The sequence below is a fragment of the Schizosaccharomyces cryophilus genome (genome assembly GCF_000004155.1).
Source record: "Schizosaccharomyces cryophilus OY26 unplaced genomic scaffold supercont4.4, whole genome shotgun sequence".
NCBI classification, from domain to species: domain Eukaryota; kingdom Fungi; phylum Ascomycota; class Schizosaccharomycetes; order Schizosaccharomycetales; family Schizosaccharomycetaceae; genus Schizosaccharomyces; species Schizosaccharomyces cryophilus.
Window position 1 is genome coordinate 1 of NW_013185627.1, and position 21,690 is coordinate 21,690.

General features: G+C 34.7%; 9 protein-coding genes and 1 non-coding gene across 10 annotated transcripts; 5 read left to right on the forward strand and 5 right to left on the reverse strand.

The window, feature by feature from the left end:
* Nucleotides 1-612: 612 nt before the first annotated feature.
* On the reverse strand, nucleotides 613-1,593 carry SPOG_02215 (3-ketoacyl-acyl carrier protein reductase). The gene has a single exon (XM_013168156.1). The coding sequence runs from the start codon at nucleotides 1,575-1,577 to the stop codon at nucleotides 786-788; it is 792 nt and encodes a 263-aa protein (XP_013023610.1). The 5' UTR covers nucleotides 1,578-1,593; the 3' UTR covers nucleotides 613-785.
* A 1,463-nt stretch (nucleotides 1,594-3,056) lies between these two features.
* SPOG_02217 (uncharacterized protein) lies at nucleotides 3,057-7,648 on the reverse strand. Its single transcript, XM_013168158.1, has one exon. The coding sequence runs from the start codon at nucleotides 6,737-6,739 to the stop codon at nucleotides 5,342-5,344; it is 1,398 nt and encodes a 465-aa protein (XP_013023612.1). The 5' UTR covers nucleotides 6,740-7,648; the 3' UTR covers nucleotides 3,057-5,341.
* Nucleotides 3,748-4,869, forward strand: SPOG_02216 (uncharacterized protein; the record flags this gene model as incomplete). Its single annotated transcript, XM_013168157.1, has 4 exons — nucleotides 3,748-3,823; nucleotides 3,919-4,032; nucleotides 4,239-4,389; nucleotides 4,494-4,869. 4 exons carry the CDS (start codon nucleotides 3,748-3,750, stop codon nucleotides 4,867-4,869), a joined length of 717 nt encoding a protein of 238 aa, XP_013023611.1.
* On the forward strand, nucleotides 7,612-7,726 carry SPOG_16251. Its single transcript, XR_001203093.1, has one exon. It is a non-coding gene; the product is annotated as a 5S ribosomal RNA (ribosomal RNA).
* Nucleotides 7,727-8,655: 929 nt separating this feature from the next.
* Nucleotides 8,656-9,348, reverse strand: SPOG_02218 (glutathione S-transferase Gst2; the record flags this gene model as incomplete). The annotated part of the gene is made up of 2 exons (XM_013168159.1): nucleotides 8,656-9,219; nucleotides 9,292-9,348. The coding sequence occupies 2 exons, from the start codon at nucleotides 9,346-9,348 to the stop codon at nucleotides 8,656-8,658; spliced, it is 621 nt and encodes a 206-aa protein (XP_013023613.1).
* Nucleotides 9,349-10,985: 1,637 nt separating this feature from the next.
* Nucleotides 10,986-12,089, forward strand: SPOG_02219 (UbiE family methyltransferase). The gene has a single exon (XM_013168160.1). It carries the CDS (start codon nucleotides 11,101-11,103, stop codon nucleotides 11,911-11,913), a length of 813 nt encoding a protein of 270 aa, XP_013023614.1. The 5' UTR covers nucleotides 10,986-11,100; the 3' UTR covers nucleotides 11,914-12,089.
* A 194-nt stretch (nucleotides 12,090-12,283) lies between these two features.
* SPOG_02220 (uncharacterized protein) lies at nucleotides 12,284-12,594 on the reverse strand (the record flags this gene model as incomplete). Its single annotated transcript, XM_013168161.1, has 2 exons — nucleotides 12,284-12,351; nucleotides 12,411-12,594. The coding sequence occupies 2 exons, from the start codon at nucleotides 12,592-12,594 to the stop codon at nucleotides 12,284-12,286; spliced, it is 252 nt and encodes an 83-aa protein (XP_013023615.1).
* A 657-nt stretch (nucleotides 12,595-13,251) lies between these two features.
* On the reverse strand, nucleotides 13,252-14,543 carry SPOG_02221 (ketopantoate reductase PanE/ApbA). Its single transcript, XM_013168162.1, has one exon. It carries the CDS (start codon nucleotides 14,430-14,432, stop codon nucleotides 13,392-13,394), a length of 1,041 nt encoding a protein of 346 aa, XP_013023616.1. The 5' UTR covers nucleotides 14,433-14,543; the 3' UTR covers nucleotides 13,252-13,391.
* Nucleotides 14,544-15,610: 1,067 nt separating this feature from the next.
* SPOG_02222 (malic enzyme) lies at nucleotides 15,611-17,418 on the forward strand (the record flags this gene model as incomplete). Its single annotated transcript, XM_013168163.1, has 2 exons — nucleotides 15,611-15,677; nucleotides 15,764-17,418. The coding sequence occupies 2 exons, from the start codon at nucleotides 15,611-15,613 to the stop codon at nucleotides 17,416-17,418; spliced, it is 1,722 nt and encodes a 573-aa protein (XP_013023617.1).
* A 2,492-nt stretch (nucleotides 17,419-19,910) lies between these two features.
* SPOG_02223 (uncharacterized protein) lies at nucleotides 19,911-21,463 on the forward strand. Its single transcript, XM_013168164.1, has one exon. The coding sequence runs from the start codon at nucleotides 20,256-20,258 to the stop codon at nucleotides 21,129-21,131; it is 876 nt and encodes a 291-aa protein (XP_013023618.1). The 5' UTR covers nucleotides 19,911-20,255; the 3' UTR covers nucleotides 21,132-21,463.
* The last annotated feature ends 227 nt before the right edge of the window (nucleotides 21,464-21,690 follow it).

Sequence of the window (21,690 nt, forward strand, 5' to 3'; positions counted from 1 at the left end):
ATGAATCCTTTCAAGGAAAAGACTGATTATAAAAATTTCAGTAAAGTACAGTGTTATATATACTTTGACTTCTTGATAGATTGGAGCTCTGTAGGGCTAGAGTAAACTATAATAAATGCCTCGATTGTGAATAATGAATTGAGAAGAAAACAGCCATAAATTACAATTAGCCAAGTTTCGTAATCTTTATTAGATCCTTCAAATAATAAAAATACGGACAGGATAATCAATGAGAGGAATTCCGAGAGTAAATCTTCATAAAAAAATATTACGATCGGCCACTAACACCGTGAGAAATACATTAGAGCTTACAGCTATAACTTGGTGAAGTAAATTGATTAATCACGTAAATCCAAAGAAAAAAAATATGCGTTTTAATTCAGGGACTATACATACATTCATGACTCCTTGCCATGACAGGTTTTTTTCAATACCCCTTTGACAACTAAAAAAACCTAAAATACTTAAGGGAATCACAGACTTTCATTGTGAAGCTGATAACTTCTTCAAGTATTTAATTATGAAAAATAGAGCATTGGGCTTCCTAAGTGTAACTCAGAATCGTAATTGTAGAAAATCTCGTTTCATACAGAGAAATTCCTCATTTATCATAAGGGTTTTGAGTCGATTGTTTTTATTACTATCTGTTTATATATATTAAATGTCATAAATTAAAAAAAAAAATTAATCATAACTTATTCTATTATGCGTAATTAAGATGAGAACGAAAATTGCTGCGCAGGAAAATTCATATGATGATTTTCTCAAAAACTTTCCCCAAACAATTAATACATATACATTCCACCTGAAGCTGAAATTACCTGCCCAGTAATCCATCGACTACTATCTTCAGCAAGAAAAGCGACAATTTCAGCAATGTCAGAAGGTAATCCAAGACGATTTTCAAAAGGGGTCATTTTTTTTGTAATTTCTAATGTTACATCTGAAAGTCCCTTTAGCATATCCGTTTCAACGGCTCCCGGATTAACTTGATTAACTGTATGCCCTCGAGGGCCCAACTCAGCAGCCCAACATCTTGTGAAACCTTCAATTGCTGCCTTGCTAGCACAATAGAGAGGCATTTTAAGGAATGCCTTTCTTCCACAAATGCTTCCAACGTTGACAATCCTGCCCCCACTCCCGTCTTCTTGTTTAGGAAGATTAGGTGCCATGGCTTCTGTCATAAAAAAGACGGCGCGAACGTTTACATCAAAAGTAAGGTTATAGTCCTCCGCAGTTGCACTTCCTAGAGGTTTTGGTTGACCTGCGTACCCTGCATTGTTAACAAGGATATGGATGGTAGGACCAAAAGCTTGTACTGTGGCATCAACAATATGTTTAGCACTTGAAACATCACGTAAATCTGCCTGAATTTTGATCGCATCTGCTGAGGTGCCAAAACCCTTTATTTTTTTCACCAACTGTTCAGTCGCATCAATGCTGCTGTCAGAGGTAAAAGTGATGGCTACTTTAGCACCACGGCGTGCCAAAGTTTCAGCTATTGCTGCTCCAATTCCTCTTGAAGCTCCTGTAACAATTGCTACTTTGTTTTGAAGAGAAAGATTGTATTCTGACATTTTACACAGTTATGGGGTGAGTTAAAAAAATTTGGGACGTAGTTATAATAAGGGGTCACAAGTTGTACCTTGTTACTTTTACGGATCTACTCCTATCTCGGTTTAATGATGATTTTCTTCAACAAAGAAAAACAACTAGCTCAATGCTTCTTATTATGTCGGTTCTGACCAATTTATCAGTATTTTAATACTTAAGTTCATAGCTGTTTCAATTCGGCTCTCTCAGCACATGTCTTTCAAAGAACTTCGCTGTCGTTACCATGCTGATTTATACAAATATACATGGATAATGTGCCTAGTGATGCACCAGCAAAACAAATTGCTATTTCCATGAGGCAGCTAATGCAAGTTATGAGCGTTTTAAACAGTATGTGGAGGCTTGTAGATAGATATACCATTGTAATCCATAACGAGTTCACCGGGGATCATTGCAGATGATGGTTAATTGCCTATGTGGATGCAATAACCATTAAACCACGCACATCTATTATCACAGTCGTTTCTTACCTAGCAGGGTTAAGTTACGTAGGCGCACAGAGGACCTAACATCCATCATTTGGACGAAGGTAGCGAGGAAGACGAACAGATGCTCGAATAGCGGGGTAATAAAGTGTTTTATTAAGTCTCTTATGATCAATGACAACTACTTAGAGATAATAGTTTCTGTAATAAGTTTAAGAATGAACACAGTTGTAAGGATCTGTCAGAGCAATCCTTAATATTAATATAAACCATTTTGCAATGATTATGCTACTGAGTATATTACTGCATATTAATGTTAATAAACAAACAAACTGAGGATTAGTTAAAGTTTATTGTGTCTATTTCCTAGTTTTAGATTACTATTTATAAACGCCGTTCTCCTCAGACAAAGTCTTCAGTTAGGAAGATTTTGCTGGCAGACCTAATAAACTTGTTCGTTAGCAAATTCATTAGTATCACCAGGGACGTTACTAAAGATATATTACTCGAGATATTTAGTAACTTAACTTAATTAAGAGTATTCAACTTGACGGTTCAAGCATTAACAACTGTGTTCCACTTACACTCTCATTACTAAAGGAGTATTTTCCGTGACACGAATATTAGCGGATACCTTAAGACTAAACGATGAGATATTATAAATAGTAAACAAAGCATGGAAACTTTTTCAAAATGAATATAATCCACGGAATTAATAAAATAAAGAAACAGTTTACGCTAGCTACTTCCAAAAAGCTATATGAAGAGGTAACTATCTTAACCAAAAAAACTATTGTAGGATAGCTTCCATAAAAATTATTACAATACGGACAATTTGAGGTGTTTCGTCAATTCAATCATCACTTATCCTTCTTTTATTTTTTGTCACATATCGTCTTTTAGTTATCAATTGTTGTCGCAATACAACCGTAGTTCCAAATACCAAAAGGTCAGAGTCGATGAGTCGAGTGACAAGTTATTTACATGGAGTCCTTCTTATACAAATCCTTTTTGGGTCTGCTATTGCATTCTTAATGTTTTATATTCTCTACGTGTTTTGAGTAACAAACATTTTACCCGCTTCAGTCTTCAAATGAAAACTACTCCCACTAAAATCTGCATCAGAGGCTGTTCAACCTTCATAGCTTCTATTTAACCCTTAATTTTTAATAGAGAATCGATCCTGCGACGCTTCCTTAATATATCAATTTACAATCTGGTAATTGTCCCTTCATAGGTAACAGTAAATAAAAGTAAGATGAATACAACTTCACGGAGAAAGCGTTTCAAAAGGCTGAATCTGCAACTTTAGCATATTTTTTTTTCTTTTAACCCTAGATTTTGCTTCTTTATTCGTTGTATGTCCAATGCAGTAGCTTCCTCCGATACATACTCTCCGTCATTTATATTTTGACTATTCGTATAACCTTCAACAAATCATATTACTGTATAACTGTACTATATACTCACGAATACGATGTGGTTTTCTTAGATGAAATTTGACAGAGTATTGTAAAAAGACACTGCGTTGACCATAGCTGTGTGACAGCAACGTTAATTACCTTGACATACATGAATGGACCTTTTTCGAGGATTCGGGTAACAGAGAGACATCATTGGAAATCTTCCATTCCTCATAATATATACTCAAATAAGCCTTTTCTAGCTTTGACTAACGCCTGCCCATAAACCGGCAGTTATCAATACCATGACGAACGACCTTAAAAACTTCCGTAAACTTTCCAATGACGAGCTGGCAAGGCTGCACGAAGGTTCAGGTAAAGGTAATAAAAGTATTTCCAATTGGACAAGATTCCTTATTTGATTGTAAAAGACCTCAGGCACGATCCCTCAATACTAACGATGGATGCATTCAGAGAGCTCAATTTACCCTTCAGCATGTCAGATGAAACCATCGTTGCATGTCGCAGAATCATTATAGGAAGCTTCAACGAATTCGCATTTGATTCAAACCAGTTATTTTCCTTCAAGCGTACATACATTTATTGGTCAGCATAGCACAATGGACATTTTGTGGTTAGCTTCAGACATGTATTTCCTTTTGAAGGCCTGCTAAAACGAATTACTTACTAGCAAAGAGCTGGCATCCAGAAACCTTTCCCGCCAGCAACCTTATCCCCTGTTAGATGACTCTTATAATTTAGACTCCAAAGCTGATCATCAAATTGCAAAATAAAGTGTATTATATACCTATCGTCACTTATAGCAACTTGACAAAACCAAAACTTCCCTTAATACCTCCTCTTCCTTCAAATATCCTGGCCTTATTTCACCTTCCATTCCTCTTCTTTCTAAAAACTCAAAACTCTGAAAGCACTTGCTACGAAACGTGTTACAATTTTTTAGGATACATTTCCATGGACGACGCTCTCAGCTCCTTGATCTAAGAATCAGTTGTACTTTTTGCTTGCTCGCTTACATCCCATAGCTGAGCCAACACAAAATTGCCCACGCCTCGGTATGCGGCGATACTTGGATATTCCAAAGACATACCAAAGGCTTGTACAAAAATGAGTTATCATACGTATGTGCACGTGAAAACCTGCTTGAGGAGTCGTTGAGTCTTGTCGCATCACAGCTTAATTTGACGGTAAACCCGAAAACATCGAACTCAGAGTACAACACCAGTGGTATCGCTACTTTGCGTAGTCGCAGCCCGGAAAAAATTTCATCTCCTTTGAACAAAGATGGAAATATCAAATGGAACCACCCTCAATCCGTGGGCGAAAAGATTGTTATGAACTTGTTTTCCAACCTTGGATTGGGCAAGCCTGAGGCTGTACGGAGACTACGCTTTGTACTGCTATAAAGGGCTGGTATATTTCATGCCAAAGAGGCAGGATAGCGTGAATGCGATCGATTTGTTTGTGAGAGGATGATATGGAAAGGCTGAAGGCGGATATGAAATTTATAATTATGGAAAAGCAAGTTAGATAGATTATGGACGATAAGAAAGCAATGTGAATGGTTAGATTAACTTTAGAAGAGCATCGCGATTATAGGGAGCCTTATATTATATTATTTCCAACAACTTGATTGCTCATACGGGAAATGACATAGCGGAACGAGTTGATTTCGTCAATTCAGTTATTCTATTAATGTTGTTGTCATCAACATACGAATTAATGGCCACTGCTTTAGCGAAAACAAAAACCATGAAACTATGTTTTTGTTCTCAACGCTTGTAAGTTTGTACAATTTTTAAGGATCTAGTTCTTATCAAATCTGTCTTTAAGCATTCATGCTTACGAAAATCGACTGAGACTTCTGCAGATTACTGCTCAAGTTTCTGGATAACCGAAATTAGCGGGAAAGCTTCCTATCTTAAGTTTCAAGTAATCTTTGTCCTCTTCCTTGTGATAAAGGATCCATTTGTTTTTTGAAGGATGCCAGATATAGCAGGGAATTAGAATTTTAGTTACATAACGAAACGTCCAACAGATAAAGCTATCTGACAGAAAAGTTTTCCTAAATATTTCAACATAACCAAAATATGATTTTGCAAAAGTTAAAATCAGAAAAAGCGCAACACAATAGTAAAGAGATTGCTTTGCGACTCGAAGAGATTCTTTTGATTTTATGTATGGCGTAGATGTTAAAGTTCGGTTTAAATATAGAGTTGTTAATCCAACCAAACTAAAGCTAGAGTCATTTAAAAATGTATCAATGGAATCCAAAGCTGTTTCACTTAGCTTAGTCTTCCAATGAAGCATCTTCAAAATACTATGATATGCAAAAGGAAAAAGTAAAACAAGTGTCATTCCTAAAATGAGCTTTCGGTGAATTGGACGCCATACACCAAAGCCAAAGGAAACAAAAAGGAGTAACAGCCGTTCAATGAAAGAATCGAAAGCTTGTTTGATATCTAAAACATGCCAAGGGACAAAAAAACCTAAATAATTGTAATTGCAAGATTTTTTCCACCAAAAGAAAAATGGGAGCCCAAAGACAGAACTTAAAATGAGCACCAAAAGTCCGTATTGAATGGGAAGGATTTTTGATCTCTGAGAATACATCGCACATATCCAATAAAGAGAAAACAAAAGAGACCCAAAGGTAAATATCAGAGGAGCGTAGTAAAGAGCGTCTTTAGTATATACCTCAGTGAATAAGGGTTCCTGGCTGCTATTGTAACCCATTTGAACATATGGTATACTTGGGGATCCTTTCTTTGAAAGTGGCTTCGTTGCAAGGCAAAACGTTCCTCTGTGTTTTTCTTCAACCTCAAAGAATTGATTTGGGTGAGTAATATTGGATGGAAAGCTGAATGTACGAATGGAATCACTGCTGTAGGAAAATGGGCCAGTCCAAATATCTCTTTTTTCAGGGCATATGTATTCAAATAAAAAAAAATCCCAATTTTTGTGATAAAGCTCGTTTAAACAATCTTTTTCAAGTCCGCTATTACCAAGTACTAACTCCCATTCTTCCATTGGAAAATAAGCTACTGCCATTCCTCCACCTATCCTTTCATAGGTTTGTATGGAGCTATATTTAGGATGATTTTCATCTGCATTCACCCGTTTGCAATAAACAGCCAATTGGAAACTTTGATAATCAATAAGATCAGGATAGACTCGGGGTTGGTACAAAAAAAGTGAGTTATCTCGAGCTTGAATTAATGAAGAAAACGTGCATAAAAGCAAAGAAATTAATCCTTTCTTGCTAAATAAAAACATTTTGCATGTCTGAGGTATTGAAAAGAAGTTGGTGAAAGACAAGCACTTCCTTAGGAAAGTCAAGACGAACTCCCCGTTTAACGTAACAAAGTCAATGTTTGAGAAGGTTACGCTTCATCCCCTTAGTTTAATTTCTTGCCTATCCTGTTTTTTTCTATATATAACATCGCATCATCATTTCACAGAAACAGAGTTAGCAAACATATTTTTTGCTTAACGTTGACAGTCGTAAGGAAGCTTGTGGAAGAAGTAATTCTTGCGAAATCCGAGATGGAAGAAAAGTAGTTTGGAATTGGCTCTGACATATTCAAATTTAAGGTAATAACAAAAATGAGTTTGCACGCTTTACGGGTGCCTTAACATTGTAAGCGAAACAGTTGCTGATTTCAAGTAGAAGAGCAAGGATGTAGTCTAGATAGCAAGGTGAACTTTAAAATTAAAACTCGGCGATTAAGTAGTTCATTCGTATCTTTATATAGTTGGCTTTAGACAATAAAAATCGTCCGATAAATTTTTCTTTACTAAGACGGGCTGATGAATGTCCATTCGAGGATGACAGAAGACTACTTTATTAAATAGCCTGACAGACGTATATTTGTTAACCCAAAAGAAAGAAACTAAAGGTGTGGTTATATAAGATCATCAAAAAACTTTCAATTTAGTTAAGCAGATCCCTGGACATTACTAGCGTGTATATACGTAGTACAACAGAATCCAATTCAAGTATACATTTCTTCAATCGTAGATATTATTTCCATTCGATATTAATTCTCATGAACCGTGAGAATTACTAACGTGACATGGCGCATATGGATAGTATTTGTTGTTTTATTATTCAAAATGAAGAATTTAAATGAAATCTTTAACTGTCTACGGCCACACCTAGGCGAAAACACCAGTTCCCGTCCGATCACTGCAGTTAAGCGTCTGAGGGCCTCGTTAGTACTATGGTTGGAGACAACATGGGAATCCGGGGTGCTGTAGGCTACTTGTTTTTGCTTTTGATATTCTTAAAATTTGATAAACTGGGAAGTTGGTTTTTCACCATTCATAAATATAAGCCACATCAGCAACGGTTCATTAATAAAAATAAGAATAAGACGAACTAAACTGATTGACCATGATGCAAGCAAATAAAGAAACTAAAATTAGAAAAGAAAATTAAAATACGCAGTACATTAACTGTCAGGAAAACGAAAATATATCGGAGTTGTATGATTATAAAGATATGTATTAGTCACCCACCAGTCAACACCAATAAAGCACAAAACTGCCGTAAAGTACAATGGCCCAGCCAGTCCGGGGTCATACTGCTTCTTTTTTACCAGCAATCCTAAGGAATTGAGTATAGGTAGGCATACATACAATCTCAAACAAGTTGGTTCTTGTTATTTGTTTTATTATTCTGAAGTATTTCATTTTATTATTTGTTATACATTTAGTGAATTGATTAATACATCTGCAAACAAACATCCTGTATACAAAAACGAAATTTTACAAAAGGTTAAGTGCTCCTGCTAAAACAACCACAGTTTAGCTGAGATAAAGATATGTCATAAAGCATCCACGATCTTCCTCAAGATCATAATTAACACTCACATCCCTCAAGAACCTCGCAGAGCGAAAAATAGCACTAGGGACCGGCACCATGCTCATGAAAAGAACTACTACTACTGGTCGGGCTTTATGAAGCCAACCATGAGTCATTCTGGCAATTACAGTTTATATATATGAAGACAGAGAGTTAGGATATTATAAAAATAGGTAATTACCAATTGATTCAAATGAACCTCATTCATAGTACTGAATGCCGTAAAAGTCATCACAACAAATAATGTTTCCGTAAATTTTTCGTCCACTCAAGAAGTTGCACATTTTAATTCAAACTTAGAAATGAAAAGTGCTTTCCAACCAATTCATTGTTGTAGAGCTTGTTTTCGTTCCGCTATGGTCTCAACGACGGCAGGACGCTCAATAAGACGCTTGTGCCAAGCATGTGTCTTAGGGAACTCCTTTTCGAAGTCCAGCTGAGGAAGCTCTTCCTTAAATTCGTGTCTTCCTGGGCCAAAAATTGCTGTTAGCAAATCGTTCCAGGCTACAAAAGACAAATCGGCAATCGTAAACTTGCCAGCAACGAGGTAGTCCTTGTCTTGGAGAATACTTTCTAAAACACAGAGCACACGCTTTATTTCATTCCTATATCTAGTAACGGCAGATGCAACAGGTTCTTGATGAAAAAAATTAAACCAGCCTGCTTGTCCCCAAATGACACCCTGACCTGAAGACTGGAAAAAAAGGTATTGAATTAAATGATGGTACTCTGGATTATCATGAGGCAATGAAATATTTCTTTCTTTGTCGTACCTGTCTGCCAAGTAGACCAAAATAGCATCGGACTCCCAGATTGCATAATCATTGTTTTGATGATCTATTAATGTAGGAACTCTACCATTGGGATTGTAAAAAAGGTGTTGTTCGTTCTTTTGCTCATTTTTTTCAAAATCAAAGAAGACGGGTTTGTAAGAAAGATTTAATTCTTAAGCGATAACTACTTTCCAAGGATTTGGGCCTCCTTTATGAGAAAAGAGCATAAAATTAAAATTAACCATTGTTAAGAGAAAGATGGATGTAAGTATTAGGAGTTGACTGCTTTTATATTATCGACATACTTTTACGTTATCTTGGGTGCTTGATGGCTAAAAACTGAAGTATTATTTAAGATAGTAGCACGATACTGCTTGCAAAGCAAAAATACAATTTTTAGAATGAGTTCGAATGTATTCTTTTCTAGCTTTTTCGAGGATTGAAACTAATCAGCTCATTGCGAAAGCGATTGTTTGTTCAACGTATGAATTCTCTTTGTCGTCATAGTAAAGATTACAATAGTTCTTTGATTATGTCTGTATTGTTAGATCGTACTTCGCCTTTATGAAATATCGATAGAATCGGATTATTAATAATCATTAGAATAGTTCTTTGCGATTCATTAATAGCAAAGGGATGAGAGTCAGGACTAGTTTAGGAGTTTGCTGTGGTATGGGTCAACGATCAGAAAACATTGAGAGTATTCTATATATATATTTTTCTTTTATTTCCAAGAGGAAGATCATTACAATCTCCGTTGTAGCCTTAAATCTATTTGAAGCCTTAAGTGACTACAGTTTCAAATCTATGACTTTTAGCTTTTTCATTTTCAAAAAATAACAAAAGAAAAAATCGTTAAGAGTCCAGTCCATCTTTACGTCGTACTACACCTTGAGTTGCATTTTTTCCTTTTTTTTTCTTTGATTCAGTTTAAGAAAAACTCTGTAAAAAGTATTTGCAATTGATCCATACAAAACAAATAGAAACTAATCTTAAAATGTGACAATTCATACGGCCTACTTAAACTATTACCAATTTCGTTTTTTTCTGCTTTTGTTATAAGCATGTCATAAAATCAACAGCTATAAAAGTATGACTCTATGGAGTCTATTGTTTGTCAGGGCAGAAATCCTACACCATATTATAACGTATCTCGACTCTAGTTAACAACTTTAGTTTTAAATAGGATCTAATTGTACTACGTGTTAAAAGGTGAGTGTGATATCCAAGGATTTAGTAACTGAATTGATAAAAGCTAGCTAGAATGATCAAGAAAGATTTTCATATTCATAACTTTGTCTTTGCTAATTAAACCTAAGTTTTTTATGTATCAAAAGATTTTCTGATTCCGTCTAGTCAATGAATTACCTGCTTATCTCTGTAATGCATCTTTTCTATTCAAATATCAAATAGTATGAGATTTTCAGAATCAAAAAATTCGACTTTTTTCGGGTATCATAAACAAAAAGCTCGAATAATTATCAAATTGTATTTGTGTGAGTCGTATTTTTTATTGTCTAATAAATAATTTCAAATCTTTTATTTCGAGTACTCATGATTGTCTATTAATAAAATAATACTTGACTGTACCTAAATTACTTGAAGATTTTTGTCAAGGAAGCACATTTTTTCCTGGTCTGTATTTGTAAAACTTTGAAAGATAATATCAGATCTTTAGAGGAAATCAAACTTAAAATAACACATTTGACACTTTCGCATTTTACTGCCGTGCAAATTAATATTACCTATTTATAAAATATAAAAAGTTAACTAAGGTTGTATGAAAAACAGAAGAGATTTTATATATTCTTTCTACATTTTATTTACTTTCAATTTCGTCAAACTGTATGTTTATTAGCACCGTAGTTGGTTTGCGCAAAATCTTTTAACGAGTCAGTTTCTATTTCGTCAGATTCTAAAACATCGTATATATTTCAAGATTAGTATCCGTTATTCTTCTTTCAACAAAGTATTTGTAGCTAAATAAAGAAAGCAAAATGAGCACTGAACAGGGATATTACGCAAAAGGATTCGATAGCAGCATTTCCAAAACTCATGCTTGGAGAACTGTTGAAAATAGCTGCGCTTACTTAATAAGGTATATAAAAGATAATGACAAAGTACTAGATGTCGGATGCGGTCCCGGGACCATTACTATGGACTTGGCAAGACGATATGTTCCGAAAGGAGAAGTTATCGGTGTTGAGCCAATTCAAGAGTTTGTTGATGCAGGCAACTTGAAAAGATCTGAAATGAATCTTAAAAATTGTCATTTTCAATTTGCTAGCGGAGATAAACTTCCGTTTGAGGATAATACATTCGACATTGTACATGCTCATCAAGTCTTGGTGCATGTCGAAAATCAGGTTGATGTGCTCAAAGAAATGAAACGTGTAACAAAACCTGGAGGAATTGTATGTAGTAAAGATGCTGACCTTGAAACCTCTCAGGTTTATCCAACAAAACTTGATGAAACCTTAAAGTCCCAGTTTTTGGCGAAAACGAAGTGCTCATCTACACATCCACAGGCAGGAAGGCATCTTCGAAAGTGGGCTATTGATTCCGGGTTTAGTCCTATGAGTATCTCATCCAGCGCGTCTCTTTGGTTTATCGCAAATGAAGAAGATCGTAAATGGTTTGGAAAGATGTTCCGAGATCGTGCTCTACATTCTACTGAAACATTGATTCCTTTTGACGCCGAAGGGGACCTGAGAAAAAGACAAGAAGTGGCACAAGCTTGGGATGATTTTATTAGGGACTCATCTAGTTGCTACTATTTAATGCATGGTGAAGTTGTTTGTAAGAAATAAACATTCTTTTCTTTGCTATTGTTGTCGTTATCAGTTTTATTGGTAAGAAATTCTTAAGAATTCAATTGAAGATCAATGAACGTACTTAAGGATTGAAAATGGCTTTTGTCATGGAATAGTACATGAAGTAATAATATAGTGGGAAGGGAATGAGTAATCGATATTTTTATTACTAGGTTGTGTTTAATTGAAATTCTAGTTACTAGATTTGCAAAAATAGTAGCCATGTCACTATACTTCTGGTTAACTAACTAACATGTATATATAAGCGATTTGATTAGCTCCATCAGCAAAACTCTCAGTAAGTGATTTGTATAATGTAAGCCGTTTTACTTTTAAGCTTTCGTATATTATCGTATTTACAATTCCACTAATATAGGGAACTTGGGTTACTCCATTGTTTTATGATATTCATGGTTCTCAAGGTGTCAGGGAAAACTGTTACATCGTATAATAATGTATTTCAAGTGGAATTAAAAAAGACGACTTTATCATACTTGAATTGTACCTGGTATATAAGCTAGTAATGTTTAGGAATTTTTGTAACTGAACAGAATCTTGACGGCTAGTATTATTTAGCCAGACAAGCCTGAAGGTTTCGACTATGGACTCAAAGTCATACAATTTTCTGATAATCTCCCCTATCACTTTATAAGTTCCGTTCCAATCTCGCATCCACATTTTCTGTATTAAATTTTTTATCTTTATACTTTAATATAACACGATGACTCTTAGGCCAATGAATATTCGCCAATGGATCAATCATTAAAACAGTTTGCAATGTATTAACAGTTTTAACGATGTAGCCGATTGTGGAAATTTATGCCAAGAATTTCCTACTCTAGAATTGACTGGTCGTTTATAATTAAAGTAAATTACGAAATAATAGAAAGACCATAGAATACAAGTGGCATGATAATTGCAATCTCTGACATAAGGAAATAAATAAATTTAGAAAGATTATATATTTATCCAAATATTATCCGTGGATATATTTGTTTGGTTGATTAACTTCGCTTATACAACTCGGTACTACAATGGGATTTCTTTTAGACTTGATTTTCCATAACAAGATAAAATTCACTAAATGATTATAATCACTAAATGGGTAAACGACTTAACAACACAAGGAGAAAGTATTAGAATTACATTTCTTTTAGTTAAGTTATATTAAACCACGTAAGATAGTTTTAAATAAGAACAAGAAACTGAGCAGAGGTACAGATATTTTATTATTATGATATCCATTTAGTAATAATTTAACTACTTTCTGAATGCATTGTTCATCTATAGTTTTGAGAAAATCCATTACTGGCTTATATTCATAAGTCAATAATTCTAGGCTTAAATACATTCTAAAAGGAATCCCTGTAATGTTTTGATCAAAATATATTTATTTTATTATCGTTTGCGACTGATAAATATAAAACATGGTATTAGTACAGGAGGTCTCTTTCCCGTACTATATATAGTATTAATTAAGCACGTCTCTGATTTACTTTTGTTCTTGCTTTAACCAAAAGAGTTACTGTTTCGTTTACAGTAGCTCTATAACCTATCTCCTTAGCCAACTTGACAATCCATCCATTTAATGAATCAATTTCTGTTTCTCTCTTAGCAAGTGTGTCGATTCTCATGGAAGTACTGTTTTTCGCATTTTCTACGAAGCCAAGGTACAAAATTAAATCTACCAACTTCGGAACGTTTAAAACTTCCCTCGCTTTTCCATTGTCTGCTAAGAATTGATTGGTCTTAAATAACACATCAACACATTCGGTTATAATAGATTGAAAAAGTGTTCTAACCTCGGCGATGTTGGATAGCTCATAGTTTATACAATCAATAATGGTGGTTGTAGAGTTCATACAAGCATTAACCATAAATTTTTGACATTGATAAATTAGTAAATCATCATAGGTTAAATAAGTACCATTCAACATTTTGGACTGTAATAAGGCTTCCACCATAGCACAGGGTTCTGTTGGAACGTCAACAGACAAGTCTCCATCCATTCTGGAGACTTTGGCAATTTTCATAACACCAAAGCAGCTGTGACAATAGTAAAAATCTTGTTTTGGTAACACCGAGTGAGAAGTGACTCCCTGGTAAAGATTCGGCCGTACGTTGGCATTCCTCCAAACGGTCTTAACTAAGGTTTCGATCACACCAAAACCGTTATGAACGAACAGAATATTAGAGTCTCTTTTTAATAAGGGAAGATAATCGCGTAAAGCCGCTTCTGTCTGAGTTGTCTTGGTAGTGACAATTAAGTTGTCAATAGTATCCACATTAAGTTCTGATAAACATGTGGCCTTAAATTTACGTCTAATCACCACCTTTTTATCATCTAGTGTTCTTTCGAGTATCAGGTATGATCCATTTCTTCTGAATTGGTCAAGTCTGTCTTTGTTTCTTAGCAACAGTACAACGTTGTGTTCATAGCATGATAAATTTGCCAGCTCACAAGCTAGGAAATTTCCAATACTTCCAGCTCCCAAAATGTAAATAGCATCATCCATAAGACAAAAACAAAACACCGAGATGGTTTATTGCCTTGGACCTAAATTCTAACGCTCGTCCCGATCGTCAAACTGATAAGGTACGGATGTGACTGTCATGCCGTATTTACGCGTAACTTTATCTGCTCTTATCTAATTTTCGTTATTCTTTTTATCTTGTTTGTTTTGTTAAGAATCTCCGAAAACTAAAATACATGACTAAAACATCCGTATCAGGTTTATACTAGCGAGAATTAGTTTTTTTGATTCTGGTTCTTTGTCTGATATAAGTAGAATTTCTTCTACTTTGAACCCACAATTAATTAAAATTATTTGACTTTGTTAAATTATAAAATTAAAAAAATATAATCATAATTTGAATATAGTCAGCGGCATACTGACGATTACAACGCAAAATATTGGGTATTTAAATTCGCTAAGTATTAGTCTAATTAACAAAGTTAAAAGTAATAAGAATGAATGAATGTAAGATGCAAAGAACTAAAACATGCTTTTTCTTTTGTTAATTCCTTACTAGTTTTTTTTTTTTTTGTTTTGGAAGCTTAAGCATCCCATAGTAAGTCAGGTTGAAAAGGCCCGGCTACTTCGATAATTTGATATTTAATTTATTTTACGCTTTACCCCTAACATTACTTCTTTACAAATTTGTTACATGGCTCACTTATTTATGTTCAAGAAAGTTTTAAATCAGTCTATAAAGTTGATCTGCTAACTTTAGATTATGGTTGTACGATTTACTGTTCCATCCAGCCTATATCTTTGTCTCTGAAGCATTGCGTCCAACGCGATAGTAAGTTTCTTTTAAATATAAACAATATACTCACAATAAAATACTTATAACTTCCACTAATTAAGATGATAAATACAGTTAACTGAGCAGATGATTTATGCTACGACAATTGAGTTTCTATAAAATGTATTCATTTTATTTGATTTTGTGACGTAAACTTAAAACAAAACTTCAGATTAACTGACTAACTGACTAACTGACGTATATATTTACGTATGTCAACAAAAAACGCTTTTCGATCGTTGCGTAAAAGAAAGGAGAATTGAGGATGCTACTCTTAAGAAACCAAAAATAAACTAATACTAAAATAACCACAGACTAGGAAAGACTTTTCAACGTTTTACGTAACATCATAGCAGTTTTACACAAACGCTTTCTCGATATTATAATGAATGCCTTTTATAATGACGCAATTCGCTTTATTTACGTAACTATAAAAGTCAAATGGACAGTCAGTATGTATTATTGTTTCTAACAAATATCTATCTTTCAATTTTGGATATGAGCGTTCAAAGGAAAGTAACTTCATGTTCATTAAAAGGCACTGACCTTCTCCGAAATGCTCGCTATAACAAGGGTACAGCCTTTACAAAGGATGAACGTAGTAAATTTGGCTTAACTTCTAGACTTCCTCCAGTTGTTGAGACTTTGGAACAGCAACTTCAGCGCTCCTACGATCAGTACAAACGTTTAGGAGATTCCTTACAAAAACATGTTTACTTATCCGATGTCTTTGATACAAATCAGACTCTTTTTTACGCATTAGTCACTCGTCATTTGCCAGAAATGTATCCAATTATCTACACACCCACCGAAAGTCAAGCTATAAAACAATACTCTAAAATATACCGATATCCGAATGGATGCTACTTAGATATTGAACATAATGATCCAGAATATATGAAGGAACAATTCGCTGAATTTGGAAAACCCGGAGATATCCAATACATCGTTATAACTGACTCAGAGGGCATCTTAGGTATTGGAGATCAGGGAATTGGTGGTATCTTAATTTCAGTGGCAAAAGGACATTTAATGACTTTATGCTCAGGGTTAGATCCCAACCGCTTTCTACCTATCGTTTTGGATGTTGGTACAAACAATAAGGATCATCGAGAGGATCCCAAATATCTTGGATTGAGAAAGGATCGTGTACACGGAGAAGAATATGGTCGCTTTTTGGAAAATGTCATCCATAGCGTAAAGGAGACCTTTCCAAATGCATTCATTCATTTTGAAGATTTTGGTCGCTCAGATGCCAAACCTGTTCTTGACCGCTATAGTCCCAAATTACCTTGCTTCAACGATGATATACAAGGTACAGGAGTTGTAACTCTAGCTGCAATATTTTCTGCTATCCGTCTTACGAAGAGTAAATTGAATGAGCAAAAGTTTGTCATTGTCGGAGCTGGCACAGCAGGAGTCGGTATAGCTGATCGAATCGTTTCTAGTATGGTTAAGGAAGGGATAACCAGAGAAGAAGCTCGAGATAAAATCTATCTATTGGATAAGCAAGGTTTAATATTGGATAAGCATGCGGACAGGGCAACAGAAGGACAAAAACCTTATTTGAAAAAGGGGTCAGTTTTTGCTGATCAATCATCCTCTGATGAAGTTGATCTAGAAACAACTGTTTCTACGGTTCATCCGACGGCCCTTATAGGTGTCTCTGGTCAAGCTGGCATATTTTCCGAAAATATTGTACGGGAAATGAGTAAACATACAAAGCAACCAATTATATTTCCTCTTTCCAACCCTACAGACTTAATGGAAGCGAAACCGAGTGATCTGAATGAATGGACTGATGGAAAAGGATTAATTGCCTCGGGATCCCCAGTGCCACCTGTGAAGCGTAATGGAAAGGATTATTATATTTCTCAATGTAATAATGCTTTTATATATCCTTCAGTCGGCGTTGCTGCTGTTTTATCCGAGTGTAAAACATTGACTGAAGAAATGCTTTCATCCGCCGCAGACGGCTTGGCTAGTACACCGAGATCTTTATTTAAGTCTGATGATTCTTTACTGCCAGATCTTACTAATGTAAGAGAGGTGTCTCGTCATGTGAAGTTTGCCATTTTAAAGCAAGCGCTAGCTGAAAATAATTGTGCTGATTATGTTCCTCGTGAAGATGAAGCTCTGAAAAAATGGATTAAACAAACAGAATGGAATGCTGAATATGCTGAATATGAATAGCTTCTTTCGTGATTTAAAAGAGATAATCTAACATCTCCATATACAAAAGGCTCAAAGCGCCTTACCCTAAATAATGAGAGAATAAACGAAAGAAACCTACCGAGAGTGGATCAAAATTCAGTTTATGTGGAATTTACCAGAAAAGTTCCTGATATTTGGTATCGTAAACATGAGAAATGTAATTATACTGAAAGCAACATATTTAAGGATAGAAAGAGTAGAATAAGAGCAACGTATAGATATTTAAAAAAATAGAGTATTTCATTTTTGTTGAATGAAAATGTATTAGTCAATTGGCATTACGGTTACCGTTGAACCTATGAAGGTATTTATATGCTGCTAGTTTATGAACTTACAATTGTCCTAATTTTTTTCCCCACAAATAATCTCAGCAAGGGTTTGCAAATATATGTGTCCTTTTATTAGTTGATGACTCGGTCTATGTCGGCTCTTCCATGTTGTTACTACAATCTATAGTTTGGTTTTTCAAATAACGCCGAACTCATAATTTCCGCGAAGTACATGTGTGTGCAATGGCTGTAAGCAATATTTTACATCAAATTCAAAATGTAGCCAGTATTTACTATCCAAGGGTATGGTAATTCTGTTCATAGTTAACTCCATCTAAAGGGTAGCCCTACTTGAAAAGAATTGAAAACCTTTTGTATTAGAAGCGTTGATTGTTCCCTGTAGTAATTGGCAAATAGTCTGTCAGACGAAGATGTGTTGTTGATAGATAATAATGCAATTATGCTGTACTTGGTAAACAACCGTATTCCCATTACTTTGGATTCCACATAAAAAAATTTTTTTGAATTAAAGAGTCTTAGTCAAAGCAGAGCTACAAAATAATATTGGACTTCTTGGATACTGTCGTATGTATTAATGGTACTATGGCAAAATGACTATTAGCATTCAAAGTTTTCGCTTAAGTCGAAAATATTGGCTGTTTTAACTATAAGTAGATACACTACGCAAGCTTCAGTGAGTAGTAGTTCGTTAAAAGTGCAGCTGAATACTCAATAGATCGAGAGAATGGAGAATATTTATGAAATCATTCGCTTAGGATGTTCTAATAACGAATTGAATAAAGAATTTACGAACTTCTTTTGTTTTAGTGTTTGAATTAATCTGGCGCATTGAGATTCGTCATTTCGCTTATAAAATCTACGTATAACCTAAAATCAAGTCGAATTGTATTTTTCTGTTTCTTTTTCCCTGATATAAACAAATGGTATGAGGACATGGTTGAGTAAATAACTTAAAGGGTCGCTTATATTTTTTTGATATGCAATATTACATGGTAAAGGATGTTAGCATAATATTCTCAGATTACAATTGGAGATTGTTTTATTAAAATCAGTATTCAACAGTATCGGTCAAATAATTCATTTTCAAGAATGAATTATTTATTATGACAGGCATTTTTACAATATCATGTATTGTCAATTTTTCAGTGTATCATGTATTATTTACAAGTAAACTCTTTGTATGCGATTGACTACCTATTTTCGTCTTAAGTATATTTATTATGTTTTTGCGGCAGCAATTAGAAATAAATCATGGTAAACAATATTAAGAATTGTACATTGTCCTTGCTCTTAGTGCATGTCATAAGAATTAATCTTGTTGCGATTCGGACGTAAATTTATTCTGACATTTAGATTCGACTCATAACATTGAATGATACCTAACTATATTTGTTTCCTACCTTTCGTATAAACACGATTAGCAGTATCTACAATGATGAGTAGATTTATAAAGCAAACACTTTCCCATAAAACTCCTAACGGAATAACTTCATACCCAAATTTTTAACTTACTGCAATGGAATTTTCTGTTAATACTATAGATCATAAAATCCAATCGAATTTCAGCCTAAAAGTACAAGTACCCATTAATGATTCCGCTCACGATACCATTCTTCTCGTCAAGTAATATTGTGAGACTAATGCAAGGCCTTAACGGAAAGTGCAACATGTTACTTAGCTACCTTACATAAAAAGATAAAAGTGAGTGATAATTGCTTTGATATTTCTAAGAAGCGATAAAATACAGTTAAATAAAAGGTAGGAGCAGGATCTCCTCGAACATCTAGAAGACCGTCATGATGAAAGTAGCATAAATCGCAACGATAAAAAAAAGTAGCTTATTTCAGTTCAACTTTAACCTTGTGTTAAGGGCTTCATAGCTACTCGATTAGGGTAATTGCTGAAATTTCTATACTTCCATCTCTAGTCCTTACTGAGAAGGTAAAATAACAAAGCAAGCTACACATTGAAATGAGATTCGTCTCCTTCTTTTATAAGAAATTTTTTTAGCTACTAAACTCTTATTCATAGCTTTACTCAACAAGTAACATTAGTTACTGAGGCGCATTATAATTTCGATGCACGTAACTTGACAACCTTAAAAATAGATAGCCAAAAAGACTCAAGATGAGCCTAATCGTTTCAGTATGAAAAATGTTAACAATGGCTGTAATTTGCCCACTGACAGATCGAAGGCTAAGTGAAAATGAATGAACCACTTCAACGAGGCAAAGCAAGTAGTGCATGAGCAGAAAGATTACGGAACTCTATGCTTAGCTAAGGTTCAACATCGGGCTGGTTTTCTCTAATTGCTGATAATGTACGAAAGTGGCGTCCCCTGAGGCTATGCTATTAATACGGATATAAACAACCTACGTACGTTCAAGGAGACTTCTTTAGGTAATTCAAAATATATTATAAATTTATTTTTCTGTAATCTATCTTTCCTTACAATTTGCTTACTCTCTAAACTTCCGCCTTGCTATTCTTCGATTCTTTTTCGATACCGATAATCATATTTGAAATATGAAGTTGCTACTTTTTATAACGATTGTTGCTTGTTTTTTGAATAGAACAATTTCTTCAACAACGAATAAAGCCGACTATCCGTTTTACATTCAAGTTTTTCCTTACGACTCCGAATGCAGCGGAAACCTTTCTTTCATAGCGAATGCTCCTGTCGTTGATGGAAAGGGTGCTTACTCGTACCTTGAAAACGTGTCATCGGTGTTGGCTGTTCCAGCAGAAGATGGCAGTGTAACATGCCTTGCTTTAAATAAAACACTTCCAACATGCTTCTCTGGAAGTGAACCAAGATGCTTTCAGATGTCAAGTGATATTAATCGATTTACTTTGAGTATCAATGACTCTTCCCATCCGGTGAAAGGTACATCTAATGATTATACTACAGGATTTCATTATTTGCTTACCCCCAATACAACTTTTGAGTATGTACATAATACTTCAGAAAGCAAAAAAAATAATTCATCTGTGCTTGAGGAAACCTTTTTGTTTGAATGCCATCGCAATAAAAGCTGTGTATTTAATCTACAACTCAGTAACCAAACCCTCAGCAATTGCAGTGACGCTAAAACCTGTCTACAAAGCGGTAATGGTGGAGCCTTTGGGAGTGTTGATGTCTTTTTAAGTACCATTTTCAATCAATTAGGGAAGACGTCCCGGCGTACCCATGATTCATTTATATCACCTAACTTGAAAACAATTTCAAGCTCCAATGCTGTAAATGTAACGAAAATTGATGTTTCAGCATCACCTTCCCCTTCGAGTAGCTCATCTTCAGGCTCCTCTTCTGCGTCCTCCACGTCCCCTACGTTGGCAGCAAACAAATTACTTATAACAGTCTTTATTTTTCTTACGTTTGCTCTATTCTTCGCATCCTAGCTTCCATATGAAGACAACAAAAAATGGGGTTTATTTTGAAGCACATAATACTACCATCATCTCTCTTTAATCCTCAATCATCCAATCCATTGTGCTCTCGGTTAGAAAGGGTCTATATTAATCAGAAGCCATATGTCACCTGAAACCTTTTTTGTCAAAATTCTAGCGAAAGCCTCTGCTGTGATAAAACAAATAAGAAGGGGGTAGACGAATGATGCAACATGATTAAACAGTGGATGCTAATTTATGAATTCTTAGAATTGATAGTGTAAATATAAACGAGGTCTAAGAAGAAATTCTCGTAGCAAAAGTATTTAATAACTAAAGCGCAAATAGATGATTTCAGTTTAGTATCGTATATACTCATATTTGTTCCATTCACAAAAATCAACTTGAAAGGTAAAATCCTTATATACTTTACCCAACTTACTGGGAGTCTTTTTGAATCGATTAGTTTTGTTAATACATTTTTAAGAGAAATGACATTTTGTATCCATAAAGATTTTAGTGAAAAGATTAGGTTATGAAAGTTTCATAAAGATTCGAGTACTTCATTTGG

Coding starts and splice junctions, on each gene's coding strand:
- SPOG_02215 (XM_013168156.1), bottom strand. CDS start 1,577: ATGTCAGAATACAATCTTTCTCTTCAAAACAAAGTAGCAATTGTTACA.
- SPOG_02217 (XM_013168158.1), bottom strand. CDS start 6,739: ATGTTTTTATTTAGCAAGAAAGGATTAATTTCTTTGCTTTTATGCACG.
- SPOG_02219 (XM_013168160.1), top strand. CDS start 11,101: ATGAGCACTGAACAGGGATATTACGCAAAAGGATTCGATAGCAGCATT.
- SPOG_02221 (XM_013168162.1), bottom strand. CDS start 14,432: ATGGATGATGCTATTTACATTTTGGGAGCTGGAAGTATTGGAAATTTC.
- SPOG_02223 (XM_013168164.1), top strand. CDS start 20,256: ATGAAGTTGCTACTTTTTATAACGATTGTTGCTTGTTTTTTGAATAGA.